The sequence below is a fragment of the Bombus vosnesenskii genome, unplaced genomic scaffold, assembly GCF_011952255.1.
Source record: "Bombus vosnesenskii isolate JDL3184/JDL3185 unplaced genomic scaffold, Bvos_JDL3184-5_v1.1 scf7180000013285, whole genome shotgun sequence".
NCBI lineage: Eukaryota > Metazoa > Arthropoda > Insecta > Hymenoptera > Apidae > Bombus > Bombus vosnesenskii.
The window spans coordinates 4,069,471-4,095,854 of NW_022882938.1; the positions used below are offsets into that span (position 1 = coordinate 4,069,471).

Here is a 26,384-nt window from a genome sequence, read left to right on the forward strand (position 1 = left end):
TGCTTCTTTGAACCGTCCCAGCAATTTCTTCGTGCAACTCACCGCTGTCTTCGGGGAACAAGCCAAGACCCACATTCTGCCCTCGTACTTTCATTCCTGTGTACGAACACGGAATTTATCGATCGAACGAGGTTGTAACTTCGAAAAGCCTTCTTCTCTTCGTACTTCGATTTAAGGGAGCAAGAGCAGTTTCCATGGATTAGATAGCGTGAGAACTGCGAGTAGAGAAATTGAGGATTCGAAGGTTTAACAGGTTTACAAGTACTCCGCTGTTATCTGTATGTGGATAGGAGTAGTATAAGTCAGACGTTATATTCAATTCAAAATGTTGCAATTCTGCTTTGTGAAATTAGCGTGATTTTTCGTATCTCTTCCTTTTTAAACTTTCTTCTTTTCGTTATTCTATATTATGTTTTTTTACTTGGCCTCTATGCGATGAATTTTAACTATTTAGCGACAATAAAAAGCTTACAATCGTAGTTCTCAGACTCATTGCACTGTCACTCTGTTGTTCGAGTGCATCCTTTTTATTCATTGGCCGTTTCTTGCAACATTATAAGAAATCGAAGGATTCGGAGAGAAAAGTTTGAAGAATATTCTGACAAAGAAATTACAGCGGAGATCGCAAGCACCAGAATTGCCTTCAAATTGGCATTAAAGGATAGTTTCGATAAATATCAAGCGGCTATCCGAAAACTCGACGCCGTACGGGCTACGCCGCAACAATTTACAGTACAAAGCTTTCGTGCTACCGGATCATTCATCAACTGCCATGAAACTTAAAAATTTCATAAAGTACTTTTTACAGTCTTTCAACGAGACTCTTCGACTTGTAAACTCTCTTTCTACTTGTAAACCACTCGACAATCGCTATGAAACTAAAAATGCATTCAACAATAAATAAAATAATCATAAACATAATAAAATACATTATCACAAAAAAGGGAAACTCTTTAACTTGACGAAATAAAAGTAGAACCATGAAATGGCTACTCTTTGCGATGGCGTAATAAATTTTAAAGAGGCCAAGTGTTAGCAGATTTTTCTCCCTGTTAGAAAAGAAAAAAAATTACGAAATGTACGGTTGGAACAATTTGTTTCGTAAATCACGGGAAACGAATAAGAAACGAAGATGCAGATGTTGAGGGTAATAATAGAGGAAGAAGTAGGACGAAATTTCGAAGAGAAGAGCCAGCGATGTGCTCGAAAATAATTGTTCCACCGGCGGGCGGATCATTTTAAAGGATTTTTCGCTCGTAAAATGCCTGTGCTATGGAGGCTCGAATAGCTGACGGTATCGCGGAACAAAGGACAACGCGAAGAGCAAGGCACCCGATGAAATTCCGCTTTCCTCGTTGATCGTTGGTCGTCTTGGTCGCTAGATTAGGAGCTTGTTTCCCTCGTGACTCACGTATACGTTGAAATACAGCATTCTAAAGAGCATGCAACTATCTCATCTTCGTGTTGACGTCAAGAAGAAATACGAATCTGAAAAATTTCTGTAAATCTATTTCGTTTGTACGTTACTGTACGTCTGTTTCAACATCCAACTTTAAAACATCTTCATCCAAGTTTTATCTTAAGGTTTATTCCGAAGTATCGTTCAGACAAATTGAATTATTTGAATTTAAGCAGCTTTCAGTTGAAGTTGAGTTGAAGTTGAAGTGAATGTTCGAAAGCACGTAGTTACGTATACGTGTGAAATATTAATCACAATAAACAGGAAGAAAAGACGGCTATTATCTGAACATAATTTGACCAAACTGTAAATTCCTATAATTATCGAGTATTTAGAAAAATAGATTTCTACATCTTCCGATATTATACTCCGTTCATCTGCAAACTTTCATACTTTCATTTCCTCGAGAAAGACATCTTCCGTGAAATGAAAAATTTCCATCTTAAATTTTATAGAATTATTCTACCCTACTTTTAATAGAACCAAGAATCTAATAGAATTTAATCGACCAGGTAAATGAAGATCGTTCCATCGGACTATAGAATTTATTCTTCGTAAACGAAGGTTGCCATTAGCGTTCTTCGAAGAGTACCAACGCATGACAGGAGTAGAGACGAATTCGGAATTATCTGCCTTGCGCATTCCTAGAGAACGCCTGCCGGTTCTACACGCGTAACGTAACTGCAAGTTGGATTCGTGACGTTTTGGAGGTGTATTAATTACGCGATTTCCTTTCTGGGGATCGTCAACGAGACAGGGTGCGCGTAACCGCGAGTAAATTTCGCGAGACGCCCAGACAATTAAGCTGTCTTGCCTCGTGAGACAGTTCAGGCACCCTTCCGTCGCGAAATTCAGTCGAGGACAAGTCGTGCCAAGACGTTCCACGAAGAACGCTCTACAAAGGGAGAAAACCGTGTGACGTACATTCCATGATGAAGACGATATCTCGAAACAATTGAGGACTTTACTGAATCTTCGTGGCTGAATCGTACAAAGATAACTAACGACCCGGCTAGTTAATTCCAGTGGCTCAAGTTCGTGGATTTGCTGGATATTTTATAGTTTCCAATTTGCAGAGCGGTTTAATTTTAAAAATACTTCAATGACAAGCTATTTATATAGACAAAACAGCCATTGATTTAAAGGTTTATAATAAACGACTAGCGATCTATTTCTGTAATTAATGGAAATCAGAAATACGATAAAATTTTCACAAGAGAATCGAAATTTCTGTTGAAAATTCTAATTATATACCGAACGATAATGTTTTATTTAAGCTTCCTGTATATTTAAGTAATCAAACTCATCAATTGCCACTTTACGTTTTCATCGTTTCTTCGGGAATATTTTGAAATATTTCCAAGGGTGCACTTAAACCGTCAAACGTTAAAAGTTGTACAAACTTGGCCATGCTGTTCGCTAATGTTGAATCGAGACAGGCGTTCCTTCCAGCCATTCTGCTGCTTGCTACCGGATACTAATCGCATCAGCGCTTCGAGAAGCAAACGATATTAGGTGATACAGTGAGACGACGTTCTCCGGAATACTGGAGAATAGGAAGTCGAGGTTGATTGCCAGGACGAGCGAACGAAGAAGGATTTCACGAACGAATGGCGCGGCATCGGACGTAATTGAGCATGGCGATAATTATTACGGTCCTCAGCCTCGTTGAGTGGATTCGATCAATTTCCACCTCCATCCGCCAAGAACTAATGAATCTTCTTGTACTCTGTTTCCACGGATAACCGTCTTATAACGCGAAATGTTACGAATTGTTACAGGAAATCGTGTTATATCAGAGCAAATATCATTATTTTATGAATAATATACATATTTCGTATACATAATACAAGGTGAATCACAGAAACATTCGTACTTTCATAATTATTGATTCTATTATCGTATTCGACGATTTGTCTAAATTCCTTCTAAATATTATAACGAGCTGCTATTTCTCGATAAATGATATGTTAATCGAAATATTAATTATATACCGCTGTATATTGCTATTGATAAACCACAGAGTGTATACTATTAAAGAATATCAATCATCTGAATTTAATGATCGCGAGGATACGAATATTTGTGTGACTCGTTATACGTAATACAACTCTGATGCTATTCACTGGTAATCTAACTATTTTCGATTTCATCGAGAACAGATAGTTTTCCGGTGTTAGATTTTGAATTAACGGGACAACCAGGTGAAAAGGACGAAGGGAAAACGCGGATAACCAGAGGGTAGCGCGAGACTTTTTCAACGGTTCGAGCTGATTGCTCGGCTCGTTCGGGATAATTAGGTGAAAACCACGGAGGGCATTTAACCAGCCCGTTGGCCTCGGAATTAGTTTAAAATACGGCCTCTAATTGGCAAGGGCCGCCCTTGATCTGCTCGACGTTTCGCCCGTAATTTGTTTCGATCCCTGATTAACCCGTCGGTGGATCTGTTTCTGGTTTCTGATTTAATCGAGCGCGGTGCTTAAAATCGAACGCTCGATTCGTTTTGCTTGATAGAGTTACAAGAGGACTGTATCAAAAAAAAAAAAAAAAAAAAAGAAGAAAGAGGAAACAAAAGAACATATATGGACGCTAGGATAGTGTATCGAATACATTTGATGGATATTTCGATATTTTATTTCTACTACAGCGCTTTTCTTTTTTTTTTCAACTATACTTCGTGCAATCTTCGTTTATAACCCCTGGTCGATCCACGAAGAGATTTCCCTTTGTTATTTTCTAGCGAATTTGGGAAATGGGATTATCCTTCGTGATGGATGCTTGTTCGGTTCAGAATCATAACAAAACTAATTTGATTTTTATCCAATTTCTTAATCCTATTCTCTATTGGTAAACATAATTCGAGAAAGTCTACATGAATAAAGTAAAATAATGTAATGTAAAAACAAATTTATAATTTAATCTCCAATATCGTTCATCAAATTTCGCTTATTTTGTATTAATCTCACCTTCGATAAAAATTTTATCACTTTCTTAATTGTACTCGTTAGATATTATTTGAAAAAGTTTACTCGAATAATATTCCTCCGCAACTTGGCAAGAATCCAATCCTTGACAAATAAAAAGAGAAAAATCACGTAATATTTCCACGCCTACTGCAATTTATAATTTCCCTGTACACGGTGGTCGTGATCACACGAGCCGGAAAAACCAAAAAAAGAACAAAAAAATTCAAAAATGCATGCATATTTTCATAGGCCTGGAAGAGCAGCCACGTCGGAAACCAAGCCGGCAGATACATATTTATTTCGAACGGAAATCCGCGAAGTCCAGCCGCTGTCGCTCGTACGTCATGTCTCGGGATGCAGGAACAAGCATCACGACGAGCACTACGAAACGTAGTATATTTATGATGTTACGTTCTGTGCCGTGTGTACACTGACTTGACACGACTATTACCACTATCATTAATGTCTTTTGATCTGATTCGAGTGAAATAAAATCTAAATTTATTGTCCAAATTACGTAAAAATTGCGGTCACGTGTTTCGGATAATTGGCAAAACCGTCTATGTTTTAAGGGGTGTGTTGATGTTTTCAAAAAATATAATAGCATTTAGAGATTAGAGAAACTAAAGATTAGGGAGATTGAAAATTAATCCCTTTACTACTTTGCATTTGCAATTTCAATTATGGCCGTCACAATTCGGAGAAAATGCTACATGTATTTAATATTTAAACAATATTTTCTTGTCCATGAAAACTCAATTAAAATATATAGGAAATCAATTAAAATATCAGTACTATGTGACAGTGACGTATATTCATCCCCCAAGAACTGCGCATTTTTTCTTCATACTTGGATTTTTATGTAGATTTATATCATTGAGAATGTAATTAAAAAAGTAAAATCTTGGTAGAAAATTCGTTTGCTTAGCAAGCATCATAGAAGGCGTTATATTTACAAAAGCGCGCAGTTTATTAACGAACACGATTTCACAACATTCGAAACAAACGATCCTGCAACCGATCCTGGACATTGCATTTCATTCTCACTTTAGATCTCGGCTCACAAACGCCACTGTTCATTTCTGTTTTCCAACGAGCTTCGGGGCGCATAGGGTGTATATCAAGGACAGCGCGAAGAACAAAAATTGAAGCGTTGTCGTGAGACGAGGGATGAAGCGGCGGCGTGCGTACGGTAAAAAAAAAAAAAAAAAGGGAAGGGGAAAATGTACGAAAGAGATGGTCGATCAGCGTTTTCACCCCCTGGCGACGGGCCGTGGAACGTTTACCCTGTGTCCGCTCTCGTGTCGATGTCACGGGTAACGAGTGTCGCGGCGCAGACTGCATTAATACAGGGAGAGGGATGCTAAAAAATAACGACGAAACGACAGGAGGGGAGATAGAGGGGGCTGAACTAGAGTGGAGATGCACGAAGGGATGGACCCGATCGATATCACCTGATACATTGTTTTCGGATAAGAAACAGGATAGCTTCGAGCATATCGATGAAATAGTGCGTGCACCACTGTCTATGACGCGTTTGATATATTGGAGGATATGCGGCTGTTTAAACAAGAGGAATGCATAAATGATAAATCCCCCGCCAGTTTTTGTCTTACGTTCTGTTCCACGTGTTTTATCGAATGGTTTATGCACGAGAAGGGCGGTCTCGAGGTAGTCCGTGTCACACGGATTGAATTTCTTTTCCTTTATTGCATACGATACTACTGACACATCCTTGGGATCTGCCCTGATAAAATGATTAATAACTAGGTTTGATGAAACCAATGTTTATGGAATGGTACGGGTAATCGGTGTAATGGATGAATTGTTGTACGTGGCAGCGCTGGGCGAACGTCGCGCGTGATGGATAGAGTTGTCTGGCTACGATCGGAATCATTCTACTCGAGCTCTGCGCGACGCTCGGGCCATGATACTCTTTGCTTGTTTGCCTCGCTTTTACGATCGCGAAGAGTTGTAAATCGAGCTGTGTACGTAACCAGTGACTAGTTTATGGGAAAGACAATTTTTTTATTGACGATATAAATATTACTTTTCTCATGTATATAGTGTTAAAGAAATAAAAGACTATAATTTTGAAAAATTTGATCATCGGGGTGATCAAAAAATGTTGTAAAAGTGAAAAATTAATATCTTTTAAAGTAAAATGTAATTTTACATTTGCAAGTGTTCGATAGTTAAATATCAAATGTAAATGCTACAATCAGTCTAAAAAGATCTACTATAGAATATTGTATCCGAATTGAAGATTGCCATTAGTACGAATGAAATATTGTAACAAGGTATGACACATTATTTGCTCATAAGGGTATTTAATGTATCTTCCTTTCATTCGAATACAACATTCACCGATATAAATTATGTACGTGACATGTGTATACGATCAAATTATCTTGTTGTACAATGTGTAGTGTAGATAGAGTTTCTATTCATGGTTGTAATTTAGCCGCATTATTTATTGTGATCGAGTAAATTAAGCTCGTTAAATATTCCTGCAAGTAGATACAAAATTACAGTTTACACCAAAATTATTGATTTGGGGACCTGTGGTGATTAAACATTACTGATGAATGAAAGAGCTTTTCGGGTAACACATCATTCAAGTCAAGTTTCTATAAATAATCTACGTTCCCTTGGATAATAAATATCTGAATATACAAGAACACAGGAGAAAGATAAAAATGTTAACATATAAAATAATTATGATGTTTCTACTGTTGTCTTATGAACCGTTCCATCAAAATTTTAATATACAAATTATTTATCATGTTTCGCCATTACACGTAACATAAACTTGCCTGACCATAGATTCATTCTACTTGGCATTTCTATGTCTATGCTCAATGCTTTTAAACATACGCTCCCGAGAAACGCACGATTTCAATAAAAATCCGCAAGAATATTAAGGCGAGAAAAACGAATGCTCCCTCGACCAAAAACCTTTCCAACCGCAATATCAGCAAACACGACCTTTCGGTGGTTATATGCGTAGTGGGTCTTCGACGAGAGAGGTCGAATTGCTTGGTCAAACACAGGCGTGCCCTGTCCAGTCGGCAATCTCCGAAAACAAAATTTCCCTAGCCAGTCTATAACGCGGCTGAATGTTGTCCGGCGAGTGGATAGCGCTTGGCCGGCACGGTTGCTCGCGTCGGCCTCGATTATCGATTATGAAATTGCACCGGATAAAGCAAACGAGAGGCTGGCCCTGGCTCTTTCTCTCCCTCTACCTCCGAGCGAGGGGTGGTTCTCGCGCGCGTGTTAGTCGGACGTGTACAGGTGCGCCGGTTGGCTTTCCGATTATCGGATGACAGGCAGACGACAGTGTGCAACGCACACACGAAACACACACGAAGTGAACGTGTCTCTCTCACGCCATCCGACTTACACATCCCTTTGTCACGCCATCCGTTCGCGTTACACCACCGATCCGTCCCGCTCGAACACACCATTCTACACGTGCATACATACACAGAGACCACGCAACTTCCCATGCTCCCTGTCATACTCTCTGCCCCCGTCACTTTATCCACCTATGACGCTTCATCCAGCTCTACGCAGGGGTGGCTCTGTATCGTTAGCCCTATCCGTCTCTATTTGTTATTTTGGCAGAGTTTCGGCGTTCTTTTAATGTTATGCAATTTTCTGTACTTTAGGGGCGGCGAGAATATTGGGAACAGAGATCTCGCGAGATTGTTTATCGCGAGTGATTTCGTTATATTTTAGAATTCTTTCGCGTCTTTTGGATTGAATTTAGAATCCAAATTGAACATAGAATCATTGAGTCGTAAGCGTTAGTGATGCATAGAAGGATCGAGTGTTTGAGACTGCGGCGTGAAAGAAAAGCGTATGACCAGCTAATATTTTAGAGTAATTCAGGAAATCGCGTAGTTACAATACATAGCGAAGTATAGTTGAATATTTACATAGGTTGAGATTAGGGTGTGAAAGAGAAGTTCATTGTAGTCCGAGACTTCTAACACAGACGATCGAATATCTCCTGGGAATATTTAGGTATATTTATATTAATAAGTATACATTAGATATGTATTTCGTTTTAATACGTTTTCTAATAAAAAAAAAAAAATTGCTAAATAATCCATCTACGGTATTCGTGTAGCGAACTGGTCGTGTTCATGGTAATTTCTTGATGTCATCAAGGCTTGGCTAGCCATCATGTTGCATTAGCCGATCGTTATTGCACGATTATCCAAGAATCTGGTGAACTGGTTCTGGCTCAAGGCCTCTGTTAACTCGGTTCGTATTAAGGGCTTTCATGGCGTTAAATTCACCCCTTGCTACACCTTCTCTGTAATTTTTTTCCGAACCACCGCGAGCGATTGATAGAGGTCGACTTTTAGGGGGTGGTTTCTTTTATTTTTAGTTTCTTCCAATAGAAATTGCCTTTATCCAGATTTTTTTTGGATTCGGAAGCTCTGTTTGTATAAAAAAGACACGATTCTATCGATAATAAATTCTACTACGCCTATTAGGTTATTTCCGATCAAAACTCGTTTTTCTTCTTAAAAAATTTCTTATCGGAGGAAATATAATTTAATTCTTGTTAGTATGACAACTACCTATATAGTATCAGTATATATATGTACCGATTTCTCGTTTCAATTTTATTCTAATGATAAATTCAATTTTATAGTTTGTGATAAGATTGATCGCGTCAGCTATCATATAATGCGTAATAATAACGTGCTTCCACATAACGTATTATTGCTCCACGTAATTACATCCACAACTAATTCTCAAAATGACCAGATAAATAAATATAAAAATTAAAGTACAACCTTGCTGTCGTTTAAAGTTGCCGCTAGTACGAAGGAGTTTAAATAATGGCAAGACAACACGCGAACAGGCTGCAGAACATCTTAAACGCGAATTAAATCGAGTTAAGATCAAGGATTTTTAAGCACGCGGCTACTTAGCGTGCCATTTTGTCTCGATTAACTAGAACGAGTTTAACCAGGCTCGTTAACAGCAAAATTCCCTACTTTTCTTATTCTCTTGATACAGACTGTACCTTGTTCGTCGCAAACTCGCAATCCTCGATAATAGTCACATAATATACTGGAAAACGATAAATACGTGCGCGTGTGTCTTTAATTATTACAGAGAAAGGAAAGGTAAAAAAGAAAAAAAAAAAAAAGAAAATAATGGAGATCACCATCAGAGAGATAACGAAGTCTATTAGGATACGAACAATATCTTTTTCTACTGAAACATGGGGGAAAAATTCCCTCGTTTCTCGTGCGAAACGCTAATGAGATAAAGTTTTTCCAACCGCGACGAAGCGTCTGTGATCCTTTACTCGGATGGAAAACAAGCGTATCTCACTCGGCATATCAATGAATTTTGCTAGTAAAAACTTCGACCACGATAACTAGGGGAAACTGTCTATCGGAAAATATCGTTCGGTCTCAATGGAGTTACTCCATATTGCCCTTGTTTCCCTGATATTTACTTGTTAATCAAAAAGTATCGATGTTATAGGAACTCCGATTGCATGCAAAAATGAAATATGTTTCAAATGGTTAAAAGCGGTGTAAATCAATCTATCGCTAGCTTTTATAAAACAGACATTTTTCTACATTTATTATCACAAAGAGTCTATTATATCTTGTACCACGACAGAGACTAAGTTAGAACTCGATCAATTTCGAAATTGTTGAAAGTTGAACTAGTCGAGTGAATTTAAACTCTCAATATCTTTACGTACACCGCTGTGATCTCCAATCTACCAGATATTCAGATGTTTGAGACGAAAGATTCGTCGTACTCACTTGATTCGATTGGAGACGAGTAGTTCAGCTATGTTCTTGCCTAGCATGGAATATAGCGTTTCTACGAAGACCAAAACTTTTGGATCCGTCCTCAAACGAGCCTCGCTACGATGATCCGGCGCCGAGGGCAATCTCGTTGCGCCTCTCAACGTCGAACACCTGATTGCCGGCTCTGGTCTAGTATCTCGACGAATCAGACTGAAACAAGATAGAAAATGTTCAGCTACAGTCGATCAATGTAAGATCTTTCGTGGCTAGACATGTTCAAAACAATGGATATTGATTTATTCGTTGTTAAAAATTAATATAGTACAAAGTATAAAAGGGTATAGTATTCTTTCGGGAGTTAATAACTTAGTTTGCCTGCAATATCTGGAGCATCAACATACAGGGTGTAATAGAACGCGACCCATTTCGGGGTTAATCAATCATCAAAAACAATGAAAAAAGTTTGTATAAACATGTGTTGCATCTGTCTTCGTTTACGAGATATAACAAAATTTCTGTTTTGATTTTGCGAAAGATGTTCAGAGTGACCACCTTGCATTTCAATGCAAACCTGATGTTTCCCGAATTTGTCGAAAAGACTTAGGTCCGAACCTTAGTATTTCAACATTTTCAATAGGTGACAGATGGAACATGTGTTTATAGGAATCTTTTTCATTGTTTTTAAATTCTACAATCAGCTCCCGAACTACTCCCACGCGTTCTGTTACACACTGTGTATACCAAGTTGGACGAAATCCTTGGTAACATTACAATAATATATAAATTTATTGAATAAAAAGTACGTTAAAATATAATATAATACGTGTTTCTTATAAATTTATCTCAAGAATGGAGCCCAGTTTTCTGTTTTTTTTTTTTTTTTTCAAAATTCCACTATATTTAGCACGAACGCCTCGTTATCGAGCGTTCCGCTCGAGGAACGAGCCATTTTTTCTTCGCGTAACGAGGATAAAGAAGACCAGTGGACGAGATAATGTCGTCGTGTTAGTTGTGTCGCACAAAAGCGGCCGGATTGCTCCACTTGGCATGAATCGCGCGGCATTTTTACGATTACCGATAATCCGTCTGTGTCTCAAAGAAGCCGACAGAGAAGATTCGTTTCGTGGAGAACGATGAAAGAATTCCTTCATCGGGATCGATCGTTACCGAAGCCTGAGTAACTGGAAGCTTTTGAGAAATGCGCCCTTTTCAGCCTTTCGTCTTCAAAGTACTCCTTTTCACCCTTAATCCAGATTTCATCAATCGCATAGATGGAACCATCCGTTTCTGATATGCTTTAAAAGATCATCGGGATCGCCAGATCTTTTTAGATTTTAGTATGTAAATCAGTTCATAATGTTTGGATCTCTTTGAGGGGTTAAACTCCCGTCGAGTTTGAAAATTCGTTGAAAACGTAATGGAAAATAGAAAAGACGAGACTGAATCGAAAAATAGTTTACGGCATATAGTAAAAGGAAATTGGATTCATTCAGCGACGAAGAAATTAAAACTATAAAGGATTTTTATCATCGAGGGGTGAAATATCTATTGGATTTTATAGACAATTAATTTATTGCAACACACTTAATTCCGTGTAATTAAGATTGGTATTAAAAGGTTCATCACTATAACGGTATATATCGATCAAACAGTACCACGAGATTTAATCCTTTATCCGATATTCTATCATCATCCTCAAATGAGATTAACGTTGATAAATGGATTAAATTCTACTTAACTATGATCAGGATTTTATTTGATTACGAAGACCAAAATTACAGTTGATTGTAGCTTCCCACTTTAATCGAAAATCTAGAAATTAATAGGTACTTGTTCTCGATACATTATTCGGTATCAATAGTGCGCTAATACAATTTAACAGCGACTAGTAGATAAAACAAAATTTAAAGTACTCTAAAATACGGCTGCATAAATTCCAAGTCTCGAGGTGCTACAGAAATTTAGTTAAGAATATGAATTGCTGATATCTATGCAAATTCATATCTTCGCGAAACACAACTAAAGAAGCGGAACCTAAATAGACTCAACTTCTCGATATTATAACAACAACTTTGTTTTAAATAACTTATATTTACCTATAACACGCACTCTTTATCTACCATTGTTCCAATGTCCCATAAATATATAAATTTTTGCATCCGAATTACAAATCTTCCATCGATTCGAAGCACTCAATTCCGCCGGAAGTTTCTGCTTATCCACGATACAGCATCCCATACGCCAGAATTATCGCGGAAACATGTTGTTCGACTCTGGTCAGCCGTTCAGCCAGCGAGGATACACCGTTTTTACATTAATGTCGGTCGTCGACGATGAAATGAAACGAACGAACGTAACAAATTTTCCGTGCCCAGTCTCGCGACACGAAACACTTTAAATCGCGACGAACGAGTCGAGAACGAAAAATTCTCCTCTCCTCTCTCTCTCTCTCTCTCTTTCTCTCTCTGTGTTTGTGCGACGCTGTTTCGAGCTTAACGGTGAAACACAGCACGCCTATTTCCGTTCGCAATTTGCCCGACAAAACTCGTCTTGATGTACGTGACCGGTGGCGTAATATCGCGCTGTTTGCCTCGTAATGCCGGAGGTCCGGTTTATCGATCACTCTCGACTCGACTGTGACTTTGTGGCGAAAGGGTCGATGGTCAATGGTTTATCGGACGAAGTCTCACGCCCGACGACGTGCTAATTCCACCCCGCATAATGCATCGTGCCCTTGCACCCTATAGTTGCGAGAATTAACATCGGTTAATAGGTGAGGAGATTCTAAGATGCGAAGGTTCTTGTTTAACCCATCGGTAGTGTAGCTCGAGAGACACTTGGTTCAGATGTCACGTACAGAGATTTAAAAATTATAGCGGCGTACATAGACATTTTGAGAACTGTAATTAATTTTGTGTAGCAGTAAACGGAGAATATTATTTTATAGAAAATAGTAGATGATCGATTTTTACATTCTTGGTTCTCTACTTAACAGGAAAAACGAGGGAACAACGTAATAAATGTTATAGAACAAATGCCAAAGCCGACGATTGTTTCCTTTCGTCCTTATAGTCTGATTCTACTATCTCTCCATTTTATCGGTTCGTCACATGTAGCAAGAGAAGGTTGTTCTATACAAATACGTATTATAAATTTCGTACCTTAAATTTCATCATAAGTGATACAACTATTAATGTTTCTTTAAAAGGTAGGAAGTATATCTATTTTTGCCCATTTTTATTATACATCTGAGGTGTATATTATTATACGTGTTGGTTTATTATTAGACGAGTGATAAAATTGTAATAGTCAGTGTATATTAAAGTTATTTTAAATACAAGTACACAGATAGTGTATGCTGGTCGTAATCGTCGTTCGCTCAATATTACCGTTCAACTCTACGCTCGCTGTTCGACTGTATGAATCGCTATAATGATTCGTCCTAGAGAGCACGTTCGTCTATTTGTATCGACCGGTGATATTGCAAAAAGTTCAAATGTAACTGCGGTTGACGATTCAAAATAACGTTGGCACTACAAGGCACAACGATATGAGTCTCTCCCGATTCGAATCTTCCGCTGACTCATGTGTCGCTACACATCTGATAGCAGGAAGCCAAGAAATCTTGACTCAAATACTTGGATTACTTTCAATTTTTAGAATAAAAAGAAATCATATTTGGCAAGAATTACGTGTTGCAATGCAATAATTTATACACTCCGATTACTTAAAAATTTCAAAATAAAAAAGAAACGAGTGTCTCGAATTCCGCGTCATTAGGCGGAAACGCAAGAATCGTGCGGACTTCCGAGCGGTCCAGAATGGAATCGAATCGCCACCGGCGAAATCTACATCCATAATCGCCGGTATGAAATTCAAATCGAATCTTTTGTGCGATACGGCACTCGGCCCCGCAGCCCCGCGAACTTTCCGCACAAGTTTTCCCTTGAAAGGAGAAACGCCGCGGAAAGTATGCGGCGTACACTTCGCGGCCAGCATTCAGGGCGTCGTGAACTTCGAATATTTGAAATACTTGAGGCACTTCTTGCCCGGGAAATTATAGAACGCCCTTCTATGCGACGTCGTTCGATACACGCTTCTATCAGAGGCCACTACTATCATATAAAAATACGAGTATTAATCCTACGTTGAAGTTCTACCGATAATAGTCTCTTTCCATAGCTTTTGAAACGTATAATGTGAAATATATTGGTACGAAAATTTGTTTCATTTATGGAACATTGATTTTTTTAAATATATAGAATCTATCTTTTCATCTATGAAACAATACTTCATGTTCAATCAGACGTCTTAAGACTGGAATCCAGGAGTGTAGAAATAATCTGATGGAACTTGACCTAACGAAATGTGTTTTAGCAAGATTTCCGCATGGTATAAAAAATACGCTTATAAATTATTTGATATTAACTTTAACGTCGTAACTAAAATTTGGAATCTTGGAGTTATTATTGGCAATACGCTAACAATTAATAACACGCACACATTATAAGCATTGTAACTATTTCATCCCGAATTCTCGGATTCTTGAAACGCAGCTGCACTGACAGAGACTCGAGAACTGTAATCCTACGATATAAATCACTCTTCCTTCTTCGTATGAAATACGGCTCATTAATCTGGCAATCTTGTTTAGTCAAACATTGCAGCAAACTTGGAAGAATGCAGCGTTACTTTCCACGATATCTATCTTACAAAACTGGTCAACCGTTAAAAATAGAAGGCCACGATTATAAACCAATGATAACTGAATTTAACTTTTAGCCACTCGTTATCAGAAGATCTGTCGCAGATGCAATTTTTCTATACAAAATTTTTAACGATTACGTAAACTGCATTGAGCTCTGAAGTTTTGTCAACTTCCATACACCACCGTGTTTTATCACACCATCAAAATTTCTTTGTGTGAACACTGTCGCTTCCCAATTCGAACACATCAACACCATAAAGAGAATACGCGATTAAGCGATAACATTTACAATTCGGTAGATTTTTGGTTCTCTATTATCCAAGGATTTAGGACTTCAACGCATAAATTATCGGATATGCGTCTATATCTGTTCCCTTGTATACCTTCTTACGTTAAAGAGATTTTTCCGTTTTTTCGAATAAATTAAATTCAATGAAAAATATTCCATAATACCAAATAATCCATGAAAAACATTTCATAAAATTTGGTTTTGAAGTACTTCGTTTCAGTTTGCATTTGGTAATTTAGATAGGTAATTTAGAAAATAAATTAAGATTAAGTATCTTTTAACGCCATTTCGCTGTTTTAATAGGCATCGAAAAAATTAAATAACTTTTTCTAACGTTTGAATAGTTTAAAACGTTTCGTACGATTGTTTCCGAAACTTGTATAACATCACACTTAGTTGCACATCTGCTACACGTTTTACTAGCGCGTCCTTTAATCTTCCTGGTAAGCGTTCTATGTTAAATGCAGAATTACATGAAACTAGACAACTACTACTGTAACATTACACTTGCACCGCGTGTTTCTATGAATAGGTAGCATTACCAAGAAGGTAACTAAAGTACTCGTACAATCCTCACTAATTTTATCTCAAACAAGCCCTCCAATCCACTAATATTCGAAACTCCGAACGTAAACGTTGGACATCCGTTAAAATCGTCAGTTAAATAATTTATCATCATGTTCTAAAGATTTCAAGCCACAAATGAATACCTACTGCTCGATTGAATTACCACCGAGTATTAATTACTGTCGAGATATTTTCTCCAATCAACTCTGTTCTTCATTAACCCAAACGAAAATCAGTCTCAAATATACAAGAGAAAAATAGTTCGTCAAACACCAGCTGCGTGACTTAAACTCTATGAAAGAAGAGCGGATCGCCTGTAAACTTCGATAATCACAACACTGTACGATAGACATCCATAATTCATAATTTCTACACTTTGAAACTTTTATTATACGCTAATTCACTAGTAAGATTCACCAATATTATAAATTGAACTTCAGTCGCTAACTTAATTCCTCGCATTTATATTCACGCAAGAATCAAACACAGACGCAAAAGTATACCACAATCTAAGTGTATCAAAAGCGGTATACGCACAGGAGAATCAATAAGAGAATCCATAAACCCCATGGCGCCACGAGTTTGATAGACGACAGTGGTGCGACTTAAACTCGATTAAAGAGGAGCAGGTAAACCGTAAAAGCTCGAGACTCAGCTTCATATCCGGAAAGATCCATGAGCGTGGTTCACGTGTAAGCTTTCGAATAGGCCACTAATCTGGTTCGAGAGATACGGAACCTCATCCTATCGTGCATCACGGTGTGGCTGTACCTGGCGAGTAAGCCTATTAGCGTTGCAGGCTTATTAGTGGATGCCATCTGACCCAAATTCCACGTTTCCATCGGCTGGACCTGGTGGATATACTTAATTCGAATTTACGATAATCGTATCGCGATCAAGCGGTAGACAAACGCGGGAAATTCGAATTCCCAAAGTATCTTCGAGATAGTTTGAACGGAGAAGAATCGTTAAAACGTATTGGTTGACGCGTTATGATACGAATATTCGTTAAATGGGACACGCGCTCGCTTTTCTGCCGGCGTTCCACCATGGCGGAAGCTCTTTATTATCGTCGATGATCGATCGCTCCTGCTTTCTACCCGTAATTGATATTACCTTGATATTACCTCGAGTCGAGCCGTTTGCTTTCTCCCTTTCGCTGTTCGCTGCCTCCAGCTATTCCTCTTCGCGTGCAATTTTTAACGAAGAATTATTTTAAAGAGAGGAAGGACCGAGGTATTCGATAACTAACTGTGTTTGGGTATTTCCATGAACGAACTGGCAGGTATTTTGAATCGAATCTTAATCTTTTGTTGTTGCGTTATTTACAAGGCGGAATTCGAAATCTCTGTTGTTTGACAATTGCTGATTTCAATAAATAATAAATTAATGTTAACCTGTCGACGAACGATCTTTTGGTAACCACTCTATCATCGTGACAGTGTACCAAATAAAAAAATGCAGGGACATTAATTTGTATTTAGTAATGCTCGGTTCAATGAATTTCGAGAAAAAGAATTTGTGGTTTATTATCTTCTCAGATATTAACGTGGAAAAAGAAGAATTACCAATTATTATAAACAGCTTGTTTGATAGTAGTACCATAGCGTTTATACTGTGATCATTATTCAAGAAGAAGTTCGAAAGTCGCTCTATTATTCTACTCAAAATAACCAACGAAAAAATACAGCGAAACATTAGAAAATTCTACGTGACCCATAGCGAACTTTAAACTTTGATCATCACGCGGCAAGAAGTTCGAAGAACAACTGACCTTCGAGCGCTAACGGTGAATAGCCATGGTTTCTTGATGAGCATGTACTTACAATGTACGATTGGAATTATTCAACGTGTACGTCACGGAATTCAACGCTTTAGTTAACAACATAGACCTCGATAGTATGATTACTTAAGGTGGTACATCAACGAAATACCTGCCTCCTGGGTTGCATCAACATCCTTGTAAATCTCCGGTAAGAGTTTCCGCCGGCTTACTCGCGTTTCTCGTTAACTTTGCAGCCCCTTGTCAATAATTACCGAGCGAAGTAACCAGCGAACGGGAAATTTTCTTCTGGTCTGCTCTTCTCTGCCACGGAACGCGTTCGTGCGTTTCTAACACATTCACCATGCGTCTTTCCGTAGGGTAAGATCGTCCGAAGAACGTATCTACCGATAAGTAATACGTCGAGGCCTGTGGATTGGCATATTCGAATGTTTATTCTTTGGATTGTTTTATTTTTATATTTTTGCAATTATTTGGAATTATCTGCAATTATTTTTATAAACAGTTTCGTTGGTAGTTTAATTTTCAGCATTTACTTATTCCAATGTTCTGTGTAGAATATCGGTACGTTGGAATTTGCGATTTTTTTCATTTTTTATTTAGCTATTGTGAAAGGAAATCGTGACTGTAAAAAGCATGGCGAAATATTAAACAACAAAGTATTAATACGAAACACATAACACGTCATAAAAGGGATAACAATATTTCTGCTTGCACTCTGACAAACGCATGCCAATATTAACCCTCTGTTGGCAAACTGGGTCGTTTATGGCCAAGCGCAATTTCCTTACTGTTTCGGGCTTCCAAAAAATCCAACAAATTCTGGAATGTTTATCAATGTCTCTGCTATATTGTACAACCATCTATTAAAGTGCAGTGTTCAACACGTTTTTGGAAAAAATTGAAATTGCTTTCAAAGAAATTCAACAGCGAAATTTCAATAGAGTCCACAGAATTATTCGAATGTCATACGTTATTAACTAGAAGTTTTAATTAAACATCGAACTACTAAAGAAACTATCGTGATTTTCAGGAAGTATAATCGCAGTTTATAATCGTCGTAAAAGTTAATTAGTTGAAACAAATATTTCCAACAAACGTAGAAATTCTTTCCACGGGAGACTCAAGGAGGAAATTCCACCCAGCGCGTCGACAACATATTGGAAATACGGCGGGAGCTGATTCAGCACATTAAAATAAGACGAAAAGTCCAAATAAAATCCAAATAAGTTGCTTCCCAATCTTCAGAGAGATTACTCGGAATGCACCGCGTAGACAGTCGAACTTGTTCGAACAACTTACACGAATTCGTCTGCAACTTTGATCGTCGCGTTGACGAAGAGTTTCAACATTGCCAACTGACGTTTAATAAACGAGAGATTAAAAAATCATTGATCTAAGCAACGTCTAACATCACGCAAAATAAGCCGTAACTCGAAAACAGGATCGTATCCAACATACGTTATACGAATTTTTCTTCTTGTTTCAGTACGTTCAATCAGTTACTTATCGTACTTCTCACAATTTCTCACTTACCCTATAGTATAGTTCACCAATAGAAGATTAATATTCCAAATATAACGTGGATAAAAATTCAATGCAAACCACCAAATACATTCCGATGAAATAAAAGTTTCAAATCGTAGAACTTTGAAAGAAACTACACCGACTGTATGGAAGCATCATTTTCCTTTGCCACCCTCTCGAATTCAATCGGGAATTCATGCGCAAACTCAGCCAAACAGAAGCTCCGCCAAATGTATGTATATTCTCCGATTTAATATCAGCCCTGGAAGGCGAACGCGCGTAAAATCGACGCGGCTTCGTTTCTATTGATGCGTTTAGAGGCGAGTCAGCCTGTCGGAAACGAGGTGTTTCATCGAGATGGTAAGAGAGCCAAGCCAGGCTCGGTATATAGATTCGTAGAAACGAGAAAACGAAAAAGGAAATGGCGAACGAGGGATTGATATCAGGGCAAACTGGCTGAAGAGTAATTCGATTATCCGCACGAAAAGTACGGAGGCGTTGTTATATGAGGCGGTAACTCGACGCGATCTACGACGCACCCTCGCTCTACGCCACGTTCCAAGCAATACTCGATGTAATTTAATCGGCTGTCGATAGGCGACAATGGCGTCCCTCCGTAATCTAAAATTGCTTCTCGAGGACTGCCTTTATTAGACGTCCTGTTGTTTCCGTGTTCGTCGTTATGGGCATCCTTAACTTTCTCTAATATATTTAATAAGTGAGACTAATATATTTAGTAAGTGAAAAGCTAAGCGATGGGAAGGGCGACGAGAGTTGTAACATAGTTATATCAGATAAATATCTAGGTTGAACGGCAAATTGCAAGCTTACAAAACAGCCGAAACTAGAACTTTCTAAGAATCATCGTGTGTGCACACTGTCCACATATTTTTTAAATATTATTGTCTTTATTTGTTGCACTGAATTTTACATACCAATTCTGTTTCTCTTATATATCTTTTTCCCCCTCAACATTCTTATCATTCTCATTCTTAGTCTTGTCCTGAAAACAAAAGAATTCGAGAGACCAATTTTAACACGGGTTGCCAGATTCGATAGAACATTCGTCGAATGTGCATATTTGTCTGAAGATGTATAGTACAGCCTGTTGTTGTTCGAGGTCTGGCGATTTTCTTTGGCTTTCCGCGAAGCAATGTTACAGAAAAAGAAATAGGAGTTGCCAGGTTATTTATAGAGCTTGGAACCGAGCTTCACCGTCGGCTATCCGCCTCTCAAATTAATGGAAGACGGCAGTGTTGAGTATGAATTATGTCTAAACTGGAGTTTCTTAAACTGGTTTGCTGAAGTGGCGTACATAAGTGGGTCTACAGAGCTTGATAGAATATGATGGCTGCTGCGGATGGTCGGTAAAACGAGAATGGTTTGCACGTCTGCACTTGACTAATTGCAAGCATCAAAAGGTTTCTTCGGTATTTAGCCTGACATTCAAGGAATTTGTGATACGCTTTGCCAACATATGTGAATCTCAGGCTTCTTATTCTTCGTTGCTTCAATTTATACTTCGGTCAATGAAATATCATTGAATATTAGACCCTTGATCATAACGAATAATTTTAATCTGAGATTATAAATTGCTATTATAAGGTTCGTTATACGTTATGAGAACGACATTAGGACAACTAGGGGAGTCTCGTCTAAGATAGGATGAAGAAGTAGAGTAATCTAAGGTCTCGCAATAGCAATTAAGAGTTAAATACTTTAATTCTTACATAAACGGTTATAACACTCAACGAATTAACTCATTAGGAGATGATATGTTATCTAGTAACTTGTAGATGGAAAATTGAATACAATATATATCTTTGATTCCTAAACCCAGCTTGAAAACTACGACCGAGCAACCGTATATTTTTACGTATAACTCGAAAAGTAAGATCATTCAAAATGTTAAACTTTACAACGTATTTCAAAATCATCGAAATTAGATAGGAAGTAGTCGTCCGACGAATTTTGCCAAAAATTCTTTTTCCAAATTTCCTGTGGTTTCGCGTGGAATCGTTACGTTTTTCTGTCGATGCTCTATGAAAAATCGAAAAGACACGCTGCTCATGGTATCCGTCGCGTTGCACATTGCATCAAAATCTAGCCGTATTTGTTCTCTTCTTATTATTATAGAAAGCTATAATGTATCGAACAATTCTATCCTACATTTGTGATACACTGTTGATAGCAGGGTAAACATTTCCTCGATGCCAAACTTTACGTATCTCTTTAAAAATTCTTTACATTAAACTGAGGTTGACGAACGACGAATCCAGCTTAATTTCGAGCAATTGACGCTGGCTGAAACAGACGGAGTCTGGATTCCACGAGGCTGTTTTAGCTTTGCAACGCACGCAACTGCAAGGGGGCAGCCTCGTTGCACGGTGACGACATTCTCCGCTCAGGTTACACGGGGCAAAACGTTCCGCGCGGAAAGTACCGATTAGGATCCATTAGCATCGTGTCCCGGCCCGAGAAATTCTCGTGGCTCTAACGAGAAAGCATGCACATGGAAAATACGCTTGCCGTGGCCTCACTTCTACGCCACACACGTGTGCATCATTGGATAATTCGAATGATTAATCGTCCACTCCCTATATCCCTTTTCCTGGTTCGTCGTAAATGGTAAACGCGATGATACGGAGCGTGCCGAGGGAATCCTCTTTCGTCAAGAGGACGAGGATCAAAGTGATTATTAAGCGTTTAACCATTTATGGCAGGTTGAAATGTAAAAGAGCGTAGAGATCCTATGCAATATGCAAAACTAGACGAGATATCGAATGTAAAATGTAAAAAGCCGTAGATTGTAAATAATAAAATTGTATTTCTCAGTACACTCTATCAAGCACGATCTGCTTTTACTGATTATTATCAGAGCTAGTGTATACGGTTCCTCGGTTTCATACATGTATAACGTTACCAGGATTATTGCGCATAGTTGTAGTATCGCGAAATTGGATCAAACAAGCAAAATAGTACTCGCAAAATTTTCCCAAGTGTTTAAACGTGTCATAAATAAATTTGAAAAATTCTATATAATAAGCTGTATAATATACCATTTTAACAAACCATATAACAACGTATATGCGTAACACGATATATTACAACTCGAATAACCGTAGAGTAAGTGGAGCATACTGAAAAGCTTGAAACTTTTAATAGTTCATAGTTAGAGAGCAATTTTCATGTACTCGAAAACCGATCAAAATCACTCGAATATCTCAGCTTCAATCGCGCTCAACGTCCAATAAATTCTCTATAACCAATAACGAAGGTAAACCAACGAATAAAAGCGAAATAAAACATGCAGCCGAAAATCTCCATATGCGGGACCACGATAATAAGCGTGTTCGCAATTCCATCAGGCTTGCGAGCTTCCCAAAGTCGTTTGGCACGAACGTCGATGGACAGTGAGCACAACGGGTACCGCCGTAAAGTCTCTATTTCTCGTTTCTATTCTGCGTTTACTGCGGTTGGTCCGAAACCGTATTATTCCAGTCTCATCGTTGTCCGCGGTTTTTACGAGCGTCCCATATGCGAATTCCCGCTTCTATCAGCCGCATCACATTAGCACGCGTTGTTTTCTGCGTCTGAAAGAGGCTGAGGCGCGCATACGCGCGAGGGTGAACGAACCTCCGCGCAAAGATATACTGTTACCGTCACGAAACGCGATACGCAATTCGTTCGCCTTTAAAACCGCGGCAAGAACGTTTCTGCGATGCTTAACCCCTTGCTCTTGGGAATCGTACTCGTGGAAAAACTGGTAGAAGCGGTTGTTTATCGCTGCAAGTTAAATTTTCAGAATGCATCAGGTTAAAGGGATTATTTTTTCATTTCTCGCGCAGATATCGCGTGTTCATAGTTACAAACCGCTTTATCTCTAATTGGTGTTCAAGGTCCTTCGGGAGTAGTTTGGGAGTACTGGCCTTGTAGTAGAGTTTGCAGCCGTGGAGCAATTGTAATGTTTCGAATTTAGGGAACTCGAGGAGTTCCACTTGATGCTAAACTCTGTAAAGTTCTTATGCTTGTGATGCACGAATTTCGAAGTGTCACTTGTTGATTTAATGAGATTGCTGGATACGTGGAAATGAGAGAAGTAATAGTTAATATAATATCGGCGAATAAATGGAAGCGCACACCTTACAGCTAGGAGCAAACTCGTAGATTACGGAAAAAATGGTAGTAAAATCGACACGGCAGCATCTATTTTCGATTGAAGGGCGCATAAAACGCGATCGAGGAACGCTTTTAACAAGCATCGTCTTTCGTCCTCCACTCACGAACGGTATCGCCGGCGGAATTACGAAAGTTTTTCCCCACTCTTCGGATGTAAAAAAGTTTCGCCAACAATGCTCTCCTGGCAAATTACCGGAAGTACCGCGAGCATACCCACCCATCCTCGAATCCACCCGCTGTATCCGTTTTTTCGTTAGACCAGTATTCGTGCTTTTCCCTCCATTCTTTCTCTCTTTCTCTCTCTTTTTCTTTTTTTTTTTTTTTTATCTAGTGTCGATAGCTGTTCGACAGAAAACGTACGCCGACTGGTTGCGAGCTTCTAGCTGCAGGATCCTGCAAACGATGGCAATGCACGCGAGTCCACAGCTCGGCGGCGCCAGGTGCGATAAAACCCTGGCTGGACTTCTTTCCAACGACTACAGCGTTCTCTGGATTTCGATGCAGAATGGTGGAATAAATCTGGCGATTTTGCTGCAACTACACGCGATACTCGTAGATCAAAACCTCATTAATTTCTCTCTCTCTCTTTCTCTCTCTCTCTCTCGGTATGTTCGGAATGGTAAAGGGTATTTTTAGCTTTATTTTGAATATGTGAGATATTTTATAGCGGAGATGTGTATACGTGAATGGCGCGTTTTGGATGCTGCAAGTGGAAGTTTGAGCGCTTTGTGTTTGAAACGGTAATTCGAATTTGGGAATTCTGTATTTACTTGTCAATGAAATATTTCACAGTAGCCATTCTTCGGCCAATTTCCGTGAAAGAAATTTTATTTAATTTCCAAATCTTGCGATATTAACTGTAACACAGCATAATATAATGTATCGATATTAGCAGATGTAAAGCAACAGAGAAGTAGCAATTTTGATTATAAATTTTATTATAGAATTCTATCGTATTCTGTTATATTGAAAAAAAGATGATAAAAGCTCTGTCACAAAAATAGTTCGCACCATAAAAATTCCCCCTCTTAAGCAAATATTCTGTCTGTTCTCCAAACAAAATAAAATTCCATTTAAATTTACTCTTCGACACCTCTCGACACTGCGAAATCCACGAAATACGATACGTTAAGCAACTATTGGATGGAAATTCGTCATCGAGAGGTGAAACCCCCCAGTGAAACCCATCAAAGCCCTGGGGCGGATGTTTTCGGGTTCAGAGCCTGGAAAGCGCTTGACTTGCGGTGATAATCCACGATCGAGCCGAAAATGACTGGCTCCCTTGGTCCAACGCGGTAATTCCAGCTAGTCGACAATTTAGGCACACCGAGGTTAATTCGATCTTTTGTCGAGCATTCTATCTATCTCTCTCTTTCTCTGCTGCTGCTCTCTCGACATCGAAACGGTGGCAATTCCGCGCAACGGTAATTCGGTTGGCAACTCCGCGGCTCCCGATCGACGCATTTTCGTATACACCAGTGGCTCGAGTTATTGGATTACGGCATTTGATCGGCTAGTCGAATTACTTGACTATTTGCACAGGCTTAATCGATAATGACCCCGTAGAATTTGTCGGTCCCGGCGCGGCTTCTATCCCGAGCGTTAATGTCGCCGAACAAAAGAGACTCTCGCAACGGTGAACGAGCAATGGCCACCATGATCCAGAATCTCGAATATCTTTTTTGATTAGTAAAATTACTCTATCATGTCCGTTGTATGATATTTTACCATTTCTGTGCTTTGCTTTCCATCATTATCGTTATTTTTAGTTTAGGGAGAAGTAATTTGGGCAATTGAAGGCAAAATCGTATAGCTTTTTGATTGCAGAGTTTGTTCATATCATGGTATGGTTTCTTGATTTAGCTTTGTAATTTATTAGTTCATTTTATGTTGTTGTAATCGAGTTGGATTAGGATTTCAAGGGTACGCTTTTATTTATTTTCATCTTTCACTTCTTCCACTTGTTTCTCTCTTTTATTTCCTGTTTTCATTTCTCGCAATTTCCAATCGACAAATAGAACAATCGAAATCGCGCATAATCTTCCCTTTTCAAAATAACGCAATCAGCAAGTATTCAAAGCACAATGCAGTCACTCAATTTAAACCACAACGTAAAACCCGACGCCCTACAGAAAGCGAATTTAATATATTCCGAATCGAAACACGATCCATTCTGCAGGATTGAAATATTCCATAAGAAAACGTGGCTCTACTCTCGCTCTATTCGAACCACCCCATCGTGAAACCACCTCGTCCTCCAAGGAGTAAGTAGCACGAGAAGCTGACTTCTATATACATACATATATACCAGGAACCGACTTCAATTCTCGAGTCACGATGAGAAGCAAGACTTTCCTGTAGTGGCATAAACGGTGAGTACTGCACCCTGGAGGCAGGTCACCGCGGACGAACGAAAAAGGGGGTTCGAAGTCGAAGAAATCGAGAACGTGCTCGACGGAACCACAGAGAACATAACTGAGGGATCGTAGTAGATGGAAGAGAAGTTCTGAACTTGTGGTAGTTCTACTACATTCGCTACCAAGGGGATTTTCACTCAGGATAAGTCTCATAAGCATTCGTTCGATTATGTCTTTACAGATACAACAATTGACCTGGCTGTTACTCCACTTCTATTTCATTCCTGACCCATTATCTCTCTCTCTCTCTTTGTTCTGTATATATCTCTTATCTACTGGCAAACATACGTATCGCTATACTCCTTATGCAATGACTATATTATTTACTACTATTTATTAACTACAGTAAATCAAATGTTATAAAATGTATTTATAGATACGCTGAAAATCCACTGCAGGCTATCAATTATTTAAATCACGCTGTATAGAACATTATACTGTATATTACAGAATATTCAGTGCAGAATACGTAAATTATTAGCAGACTGCGGATATTTTCTACAAATGAAACTGAACAAATAGAATGTAAGTAGATATTTCGTTTTACGAGCAAACTTCCTAACGAAAAGTTTTCTTCGGGAATTTTATCTAATTTTATATATTACGCACACTCGTAAAAATAAAAATTCGCAGTTTAGTAACTAGATTAAGATCCAAATGTTCGATCCTCGATTATAATATGATGATTATCTCG

At 38.6% G+C, this 26,384-nt stretch overlaps 1 protein-coding gene across 3 annotated transcripts in view; it reads right to left on the reverse strand.

Moving 5' to 3' along the window:
* Positions 1-26,384, reverse strand: part of LOC117232311 (bifunctional heparan sulfate N-deacetylase/N-sulfotransferase) — a 368,371-nt gene that overhangs the window by 44,515 nt on the left and 297,472 nt on the right. For all 3 annotated transcript variants that reach the window (XM_033491639.1, XM_033491638.1, XM_033491636.1), the window contains one exon: positions 10,233-10,430. In XM_033491639.1, the coding sequence (XP_033347530.1) occupies positions 10,233-10,430 (198 nt within the window). The remainder of the gene's footprint in view (positions 1-10,232; positions 10,431-26,384) is intronic.